At 45.3% G+C, this 10632-nt stretch overlaps 1 protein-coding gene and 1 pseudogene across 1 annotated transcript; both read right to left on the bottom strand.

Moving 5' to 3' along the window:
• LOC111973530 (ribosomal protein S6 kinase alpha-3-like) overlaps positions 1-10632 on the bottom strand; it is a 27321-nt pseudogene that overhangs the window by 3962 nt on the left and 12727 nt on the right.
• On the bottom strand, positions 1072-2307 carry LOC139028709 (ribosomal protein S6 kinase alpha-3-like). The gene is made up of 5 exons (XM_070446746.1): positions 2218-2307; positions 2030-2094; positions 1834-1934; positions 1353-1468; positions 1072-1109 (listed from the first exon to the last, which is right to left on the bottom strand). Exons 1-5 carry the CDS (start codon positions 2291-2293, stop codon positions 1072-1074), a joined length of 396 nt encoding a protein of 131 aa, XP_070302847.1. The 5' UTR covers positions 2294-2307.

The raw sequence follows: 10632 nt of genomic DNA, 5'->3' as shown, positions 1-10632 counted from the left end.
AGACAACAGGGTTTAGCTGTACGTGTGTTTGTGTGTGTGTGTGTGTGTGTGTGTTGTGTGGGTTGTGGTGGTTTGGGTTTGTGTGTGTGGTGTTGTGTGTGTGTGTGTGTGTGTGTGTGTGTGTGTGTGTGTGTGTGTGTGTGTGTGTGTCGTGCGTGCGTGTTGAGAGACTCACGTCCTTTCAGTGTGATGACGTTGGGATTTGTCCGTATCTCAGTAGAATCTCCACCTCCTCCGTTGGATCTCTCTTGGCCTTACTGATGATCTGGTGCAACACGCAACACGCAACACCACACACCACCAACACACTACACACACACACACACACACACACACACACACACACACACACACACAATGGTTGGAGTTGAAACCAAGACCACTTATGTATGTATAGCTCTGAATACTAACAATCAATGGGCAATATCAATGCTTTCTGCTGTGTGTCTCACCTTGACTGCGTACTCCATTGCCAGTGGTCTTGTGTATGCACCGTTTGCAGACAGAGTATGATCCCAGTCCTATAATCCTCCTTCATTCATATGCTTCAGAAAACTGGGACACATTTCTGTGCAGCTGCCTACGTAAACACATGAGCAACACAGATGTGAAACTACACATAAACAAGACTGTGTGTGTGGGACGTGTTTAACTATACTTCTGGGGACCAGAAGTCCTTCACAAGAATAGTAAACAAACAAAAAATTTGACCAACTGGGGACATTTTGTTTGCTCCAACCAAGTCAAATGCTATTTCTAGGGGGATTAGGGTTAAGGTTAGAATTAGGTTTAGGGTTAGGAACTAGGGTTAGGGTTAGGAGTTGAGGCTAGAGTTAGGAGTTAGGGTTAGGAGCTCTGCAGCGCAGTGTCTGCAGTCATATCTTACGATGATAAAATGGTTTAAGAAATGGCTTTAACCTCGTAAAATACAAGATCAACCTCAGAAAATATAAGACAAAAACATTGTCCGAGTCAAAGGGAGAGATAATTTCACAGAAATAATTAATATTCTGTGATTTTTATCAGAGTTTAGAGCTAACCAAACAGCTCTCTCAGCCTCTGTCTCTCTTGTCATGTGAGCAGCCAAAGCGGAGCCGTTGCTGTGGATACTTCACAACACAGAGAGCACATGGAGCAGCGGCAGGGTAGAGAGCGAGGGACAGACAAAGATGAGCAGAGAGAAAGTTATTTCTGATTTCGTGTTCGGCCAGGGCGGGCCTTAAATTTGGCAGAAGCAATCGGCCAGGGCCAGAGGAAAGGCTGAATGTAGCGAGCAAGGGTAGGGCTCGGGCTTAAAATCATGCTAGGCTCTTAGTGTGTGTGTGTGTGTGTGTTGTAACAGTTTAGCTTACCTTCACTATTGTAGCCTGTAGTGGTTGTGCCTCTTCTTCTTGTGGTTATGGCTACGAAACTGAATCCTCGGAACAGCTGGTGGGCGTTGGCACTGGGTGGAACCCCCGGGGAATCTACACAACACACACACACACACACACACACCACAACACACACACAACACACACACACACACACCACACACACACACACACACACACAACACACACACACACACACACACACACACACCACACAACACACACACACACAACAGATGAATGAGTAATTGACAGATGGATGAATGGAGAGATGTGTGTGCAGCGCAGGTTGTGTGTGTGTGTGGTGTGTGTGTGTTGTGTGTGTGTGTGTTGTGTGTGTGTGTGTGGTGTGTGTTGTGTGTGTGGTGTGTGTGTGTGTTGTGGTTGTGTGTGTGTGGGTGGGTGGGTGGGTGGGTGGGTGGGGGTGGGGGTGGGTGTGTTGTGTGTGTGTGTGTACCCTTTGGGTGTTTTAGCAGTGAACTCTGGGTCGAAATAGAAGGTGTCGTCAGGTCGTCCCGTAGCAGGTTTGAAGGGAGGGTGGAGCTCTCTACGGAACAGTTTCTACACACAGAGATAGAGAACACATGGATATGGTATATTACTGACACTACAGCGTCTGAAACGCAGTGAGAAGAGACGTCACATCACACACTCACGTTCCAGTCTACGGTGCAGGTAGAAGTGGTGTCTCTTGATCTCTCCACTCCGTCTGGGCCGGCTCCTACAGAGATCAGAACAAGAAGTTACACTTCAACACAGAACTAGGATCATATTAACTCCCCCAATCCTACCTTTAACCATTAGGGGGAAAACGTAACTCAGACCTAAGATCACATTGTGTTACCTAGCCTGTTAGTAGGGTTGCGTTTGAAAAGGTTCCTCAGGAGACTCTGGGCTTCTGGACTCAGAAACTGTGGCATCCCCAACTTAGCCCTGATGAGAGGGACATAGAGGGAGGTAAAGAAAGACAGGTAGGAATACAGAAGACGGAAGAAGCAGTGATAGAGGGGGAAAATAGAGAACTTAAAGAGTGCGGATATTGACACACGTCGTCATATATCAACCTGTATTCCATCTGATTGAATGCTGAAGTCCATTATACAGTATACAGTAATACATACAGGAAACTAACTCAGCGTTTTCACCCAGAAACATCTCAGCAGCGAGAGAGACAACAAACATTCTTCAAGCATTTTCCCGCTGGAGAGAAGAGATAAAATTATTCTCTGTGTTAAATATCTGCTCACTCACATTCCATCTCTCCTCCTTCTGCACCCTTCCTCTCTTTCTCTATTCCATCTCTCGCCTCTCCACCCTCCGCACTCTCTCCGCCTCTTTCGTACTCTCTCTTATCTCTCTCCCCCTTTTCCATTCATAATGTCAAACAGTTCACTTAAGCTAGCTCCATTATCTGCTTTTATCGCCTTTATAAGTCTGTCCATCCTGCGAGTGCTACCAATACCATCTTTAAATATTAATCCCCTCTCTTTTCTCCGGGTTGCCTAGCATTATAACCTGTGGTCCACAGACCTGCTGACTTTTTTATTTAGATTTGTTTTCCTTCCAAAATATAATAACAATTGCCGATGTGTTAACGGTATGTATAAGCAATTTACATAACTTTTTTTTCTAAATGTTAAATAATAGGCATTTTAATCTGTATCCATTCACTGATACGCATTGGCTGGTCCTCAATAGCTTTTGACAGTGACTGGTAGTCCCCAGAACAAGAAAAAGAGTCTGTTGACGTGATTTGGGTATGTTCTCGAGAACAGAAAGAGCTTTTGACGTGATTGCTAGTCTCCGCAACAGAGAAAAAGTGCTTTAGACAGTGGATTTGCTAGTCTCCGAAACAGCAAAGAGCTTTACAGTGATTGTGCTAGTCTCCGAAAAAGAAAAGAGCTTTGGACAGTTGTGTTTGGCTAGTCTCGCGGAAACAGAAAGAGCTTTGGACAGTGATTGCTAGTCTCCGGAGAAAGAATGTACGGTTGGGAACCGATGTTGGGCATAGATAAACACACACCACACTACTCCAGTGAGATGATAATCGGTCAAAATGGTCACGCTTGGTCAAAAAGGACTCACTGAGGATCATGTTCATGTCTCCTTGGCGGTCTTTCGCCTGGAATGGTAGCGTTCCGGTCAGCATCTTCAAACTGGAGAAGACACAACACAATAACAGACCTATTACATACAACCTGAACACAACACAAACACCTAACTACAACCTGTAACACAACACAACTACTACAACTTAAAACCAACAACCTCCACAACCTGTTAACACAACACAAACAACCTCACTACAAACCTGTAACACAACACAAACAACCATCACTACAACCTGTAAAAAAGCACACCACTACACAATCTCAACAACTAATATCACCTACAACTTAACTACAACACAAACAACCTACTACAACCTAACTATAACCTAAACTACAACACACAAACAATACTAACTACAACCTGTAACACAACACAAACAACTAAACTACACCTTACACAACACAAAACAACCTAACTACAACTAACTACAACACCAAACACCTAACTACAACTAACTACAACACAAACACCTAAAAACACAACACAAACACCTAATACAAACCTAAACTACAAACACAAACAACCTAACTACAACCTGTATCAACCACAAACAACCTAACTACAGCCTTGTAACACGACACAAACAACCTAACTAAACCTGGTAACACAACACAAACAACCTAAATAGCAACCGTAACACAACACAAACAACCTAACTACAAAAAACAAACAAACCTAATATACAACCTAACTACAACAACAAACAAACCTAACTTACAACCTGTAACACAACACAAACAATTCTAACTACAACCTGTAACCCAACCAAAACAACCTAACTACAACACAAAACACCTAACTTACAACTCTAACTAAACACAAAACAACCTAACTACAAACCTAACTACAACGCAAACCAACCAACCTTTTAACAACCTGTAACACTTAGTGTGATGACGTTGGGATGTTGTCCGTATCTCAGTAGAATCTCCACCTCCTCCGTTGGATCTCTCTTGGCCTTACTGATGATCTGGGTGCAACACGCAACACGCAACACACACACACACACACACACACACACACACACACACACACACACACACACACACACACACACACAATGTGTTGGAGTTGAAACCAAGACCACTTATGTATGTATAGCTCTGAATACTAACAATCAATGGGCAATATCAATGCTTTCTGCTGTGTGTCTCACCTTGACTGCGTACTCCATGCCAGTGGTCTTGTGTATGCACCGTTTGCAGACAGAGTATGATCCCAGTCCTATATCCTCCTTCATTTCATATGCTTCAGAAAACTGGGACACATTTCTGTGCAGCTGCTACGTAAACACATGAGCAACACAGATGTGAAACTACACATAACAAGACTGTGTGTGTGGARGTGTTTAACTATACTTCTGGGGACCAGAAGTCCTCACAAGAATAGTAAACAAACAAAAATTTGACCAACTGGGGACATTTTGTTGCTCCCAACAAAGTCAAATGCTATTTCTAGGGGGATTAGGGTTAAGGTTAGAATTAGGTTTAGGGTTAGGAGCTAGGGTTAGGGTTAGGAGTTGGGAGCTAGAGTTAGGAGTTAGGGTTAGGAGCTCTGCAGCGCAGTGTCTGCAGTCATATCTTACGATGATAAAATGGTTTCAGAAATGCTTTAACCTCGTAAAATACAAGATCAACCTCAGAAAATATAAGACAAGAACATTGTCCGAGTCAAAGGGAGAGATAATTTCACAGAAATAATAATATTCTGTGAGTTTTATCAGAGTTTAGAGCTACCAAACAGCTCTCTCAGCCTCTGTCTCTCTTGTCATGTGAGCAGCCAAGCGGAGCCGTTGCTGTGGATACTCACACACAGAGAGCACATGGAGCAGCGCAGGGAGAGAGCGAGGGACAGACAAAGATGAGCAGAGAGAAAGTTATTTCTGATTTCGTGTTCGGGCAGGGCCGGGCCTTAAATTTGGCAGAAGCAATCGGGCCAGGGCAGAGTAAGGCCTGAATGTAGCGAGCAAGGGTAGGGCTCGGGCTTAAATTTCATGCAGGGCTCTAGTGTGTGTGTGTGTGTGTGTGTAACAGTTTAGCTTACCTTCACTATTGTAGCCTGTAGTGGTTGTGCCTCTTCTTCTGTTGTTATGGCTACGAAACTGAATCCTCGGAACAGCTGGTGGGCGTTGGCAGCTGGGTGGAACCCCCCCGGGGAATCTACACACACACACACACACACACACACACACCACAACACACACACACACACACACACACACACACACACACACACACACACACACACACACACACACACACACACACACACACACACACACACACACACACACAACAGATGAATGATAATTACAATGTATGAATGGAGTAATGTGTGTGATCGCGGTTGTGTGTGTGTGTGTGTGTGTGTGTGTTGTGTGTGTGTGTGTTGTGTTGTGTGTGTGTTGTGTGTGTGTGTGTGGTGTGTGTGTGTGTTGTGTTGTGTGTGTGTGGGTGCGTGGGTGGGTGGGTGGGTGTGGGGTGGGTGGGTGTGTGTGTTGTGTATGTGTGTACCTTTGGGTGTTGTTAGCAGTGAATCTGGGTCGAAATAGAAGGTGTCGTCAGGTCGTCCCGTAGCAGGTTGAAGGGAGGGTGGAGCTCTCTACGGAACAGTTTCTACACACAGAGATAGAGAACACATGATATGGTATATACTGACACTACAGCGTCTGAAACGCAGTGAGAAGAGACGTCACATCACACACTCACGTTCCAGTCTACGGTGCAGTAGAAGTGGTGTCTCTTGATCTCTTCCACTCCGTCTGGGCCGGCTCCTACAGAGATCAGAACAAGAAGTTACACTTCAACACAGATCTAGGATCATATTAACTCCCCCAATCCTACCTTTAACCATTAGGGGGAAAACGTAACTCAGACCTAAGATCACATTGTGTTACCTAGCCTGTTAGTAGGGTTGCGTTTGAAAAGGTTCCTCAGGAGACTCTGGGCTTCTGGACTCAGAAACTGTGGCATCCCCAACTTAGCCCTGATGAGAGGGACATAGAGGGAGGTAAAGAAAGACAGGTAGGAATACAGAAGAGGAGAAGGCAGTGATAGAGGGGGAAATAGAGAACATTAAAGAGTGCGGATATTGACACAGTCGTCATATATCAACCTGTATTCCATCTGATTGAATGCTGAAGTCCATTATACAGTATACAGTAATACATACAGGAAACTAACTCAGCGTTTTACAGAAACGATCTCAGCAGCCGAGAGAGACAAACAAACATTCTCAGCATTTTCCCCTGAGAGAGAGATAAATTATTCTCTGTGTTCAAATATCTCTCACCCATTCCATCTCTCCCCTTCCTGCACCCTTCCTCTCTTTCTCATTCCATCTCTCTCCTCCTCCACCCTCCCTCTCTCCTCCTCTTTCGTACTCTCCTTATCTCTCTCCCCCTTTCCATCATAAATGTCAAACATTCCACTTAGCTAGCTCCATTATCTGCTTTTATCGCTCTTATAGTCTGTCCATCCTGCTGAGTGCTACAAATACCTCTTGTAATATTAATCCCCCTCTCTTTTCTCCTGGGTTGCCTCAGCATTATAACCTGTGGTCCACAGACCGTCTGACTTTTTTATTAGATTTGTTTTCTTCCAAAAATAATAACAATTGCGATTGTTAACGGTATTATAAGCAATTTTACATAACTTTTTTTCTAATGTTAATAATAGGCATTTAATCTGTTACATTCACTGATAACATTGGTGGTCCTCAATAGCTTTTGACAGTGACTTGGTAGTCCCCAGAACAGAAAAGAGCTGTTGACAGTGATTTGGTAGTCTCCGGAACAGAAAAGAGCTTTTGACAGTGATTTGCTAGTCTCCGCAACAGAAAAGAGCTTTAGACAGTGATTTGCTAGTCTCCGAAACAGAAAAGAGCTTTGGACAGTGATTTGCTAGTCTCCGAAACAGAAAAGAGCTTTGGACAGTGATTTGCTAGTCTCCGGAACAGAAAAGAGCTTTGGACAGTGATTTGCTAGTCTCCGGAACAGAAACGGTTGGGAACCGATGGCATAGAACACACACACACTACTCCAGTGAGATGATAATGGTCAAATGGTCAACCTTGTCAAAAAGACTCACTTGAGGATCATGTTCATGGTCTCCTTGCGGTCTTTCCCCTGGAATGGTAGCGTTCCGGTCAGCATCTCAAACTGGGAGAGACACAACACAAACAACCTAACTACAACCTGTAACACAACACAAACAACCTAACTACAACCTAAAGAGAGAGGAATCGTGCACCTCCGTACCTTCAGGTCTGATCAGGCCGCTAACACCCAAACAGGGACTGCGTTTCATCACCTCTGCTGCTCCCTCCCTACCTTGAGGAGTACAGTTCGCTCACCAGTCAAGAACTGTTCGCTGCTCTGGCACCCCAATGGTGGAACAAATCCCTCACGATCGCCAGGGTCGAGCGGAGTCAATCACACTTCCGGAGACCAGTGAACCCCACTCCTTTAAGGAATACTAGGATAGGATAAAGTAATCCTTCTAACCCCCCCCCTTAAAAGAGTTAGATGCACTATTGTAAAGTGGTTGTTCCACTGGATATCATAAGGTGAATGCACCATTTGTAAGTCGCTCTGGATAAAGAGCGTCTGCTAAATGACTTAAATGTAAATTGTATGGGAAATAAAAACAAATCAGAAAAGAGGAGGGAGGGAGGAAGGGAGAGAGAGAGACAGAGCAGAGAGGAGAGAGAGAGAGAGAGAGAGAGAGAGAGAGAGAGAGAGAGAGAGAGAGAGAGAGAGAGAGAGAGAGAAGAGAGAGAGAGAGAGAGAGAGAGAGAGAGAAGAGAGAGAGAGAGAGAGAGAGAGAGAGAGAGAGAGGAGAGAGAGAGAGAGAGAGAGAGAGAGAGAGAGAGAGAGAGAGAGAGAGAGAGAGAGAGAGAGAGAGAAAAGAAAGCGAATCCTCCCTGTAGTGAATATGTGGTGTGTGTACAGTCTGTAGCCAGCAGATGGTGATGGTGCTCTCTCTGAGATAAAGCAGTCTTCTCACACATGGCTTTCATGTATGTTACGCAGGATGACAGCATTTTATTTCCATAGAGGGGGAGACCCAGGCTAGAGGTTCATGGGGGTTTGTGATGATTACCTAAACTTTTAGGGAGAGACTGGTGACCTCAAACTTCAAATGAAGGTGGAACTTTTCACCACCTCGACGCCAAGCCGGTTTGGCTTGCCATTTCCTAATATGAAGTCCCTGGATAACGTTCGTCCAACTGACATGAATTCCAGGAAGGCGCAGAGTTGAATTTCTCTGCGTCTGAAAACCCTCTCCTCTACCTCCTCTTCTCTGTCCAACTCACCAGTCGTCCTCTCTCCTCCCCCACTAGCTGGTCCGACTCACCAGCCCGTCTCTCTCTCCTCCTCTCTCTAACTTCCCCTCTCTCTGTCCATCTACCAGCGTTCTCTCTCTAACTCTCTTCTCTGTTCAACTCACCAGCCGTCTTCTGTCCCTCCTCTCTGTACTCCCCTCTCTCTGTCCAACTTTTCACCAGCACATTCTTCGTCTACTCTCTCTTCTGTCACCTCCCTCTTCCCATCTCCACCATCCTCTTAACTCTCTCTCTAGTACCTCCCTCTCTCTTGTCCAACTCACCCCCCTTCTCATCTTTCTTTCTCTCCCCCTCTCTGTCATTCTACCTCTCTCCTCCATACAACTTCCCTCCCTCCTCATCCATCATTCTCTCCATTTCCGTCTACCTCCCTCCTCCCTCCTCCCCCTAAACCTCCTCCCTCCATCTACCTCTCCAATCCCCTCTTATTTATCTTTACTCTCCCGCCTCTCTCTCACCGTCACTCTCTCTACCATCCCTTACCTTTCAGTGTGGCTTTCTCTTCAGAACCTTCATGGCGTATAGCTGTCCTGTATCTGGATCTGTATCTTCTTGACCAGAACACCTACACAACACACACACACAACCACACACACCACACCAGCGACACCACACCACCACATCCACCACACACATGCACACACACACACACACCACACAACACACCACACACAACACACACGACACGCGGGCGGACACACCACCACACACACAACACACACACAACACATCACGACACACAGCACTACCCACACAGACACACACGCAAAAACATATTTCTACAGTGTTTTGTTGTGTGTGGCAATCAGCACGGAAAAAAGGTGAAAGATGAACGACAAAGCACATCAACACACACACAACACAGACACCACACACAATCGTTAATTTCATAAAGTATGACACAGTGTGAAGTGCCTTACTATGTGGTTGTTATACGCAATCTCTGTCATTAGGATAATAATCGAGACATAGTGGAAGATGAGCAATTCAAACGCTAATCGACAGCACATAATCACAGGCACACACACAAACACAACACACACACACACACACACACAACACACACACACCACAACCACACACACACACACACACAGAACAACACACACACACCACCCAGACCACTTTCCGAATGAGCCTTGTTCCTGGACCCTTGCGGGAGCTCAAACTGTCGAGGGTCACCTTCTCTGACCCCTCCTCTGGTATGGTTGGTGATGTTTGATCTCAATTTGATCATCTCTCATCCTCTGTTGAACCAAGACCCAGGTACACACCACACAACACTTTTCCAAACTTAAACTTCCACACACAGGTTATACACACCACAACAACCCAAATTAAAACTTCCACACGCAGGCTTACACACACAACACTCCAAATTAAACTTCCCACACAGCAGAGGTTCACAACACACAATCCCTAAAGTTAAACTTCCACCACGAACACAGGCCTTTAACTCAACATGCAGTACAACACACACTCCAAATTAAACTTCCACACACAGGTTACAACACACCACACAACACTCCAAATTAAAACCTTTTCCTCCCACCCAAAAGAACAACAACATTAAACCAACAACGGACAGCTAACCAAGCAAGTTCCAATGGTGCCACACCCAATCTCCTGATACCTGTCCAGTGACAATGACTTCTCACTGTGGTGTGTGTGGTTGTGTGTGTGTTGTGTGTGTGTGTGTGTGTGTGTGTGTGTGTGTGTGTGTGTGGTGTGTGTGTGTGTGTGTGTGTGTGTGTGTGTGTGTGTGTGTGTGTGTGTGTTGTGTGTGTGTGTGTGTGTGTGC

The sequence above is a fragment of the Salvelinus sp. IW2-2015 genome, linkage group LG14 (genome assembly GCF_002910315.2).
Source record: "Salvelinus sp. IW2-2015 linkage group LG14, ASM291031v2, whole genome shotgun sequence".
Classification (NCBI taxonomy): Eukaryota; Metazoa; Chordata; class Actinopteri; order Salmoniformes; family Salmonidae; genus Salvelinus; species Salvelinus sp. IW2-2015.
The sequence above is the reverse complement of the archived record's forward strand: the minus strand, read 5'-3'. Positions and strand labels throughout refer to the sequence as shown.

Coding starts and splice junctions, on each gene's coding strand:
- LOC139028709 (XM_070446746.1), bottom strand. CDS start 2,293: ATGCCACAGTTTCTGAGTCCAGAAGCCCAGAGTCTCCTGAGGAACCTT. Junction 1,469..1,833: donor TTCACTGCTAAAACACCCAA/AGGGTACACACA, acceptor TGTGTGTTGTGT/AGATTCCCCGGGGGTTCCAC. Junction 1,110..1,352: donor TACAGGCTACAATAGTGAAG/GTAAGCTAAACT, acceptor TGTGTTGTGAAG/TATCCACAGCAACGGCTCCG.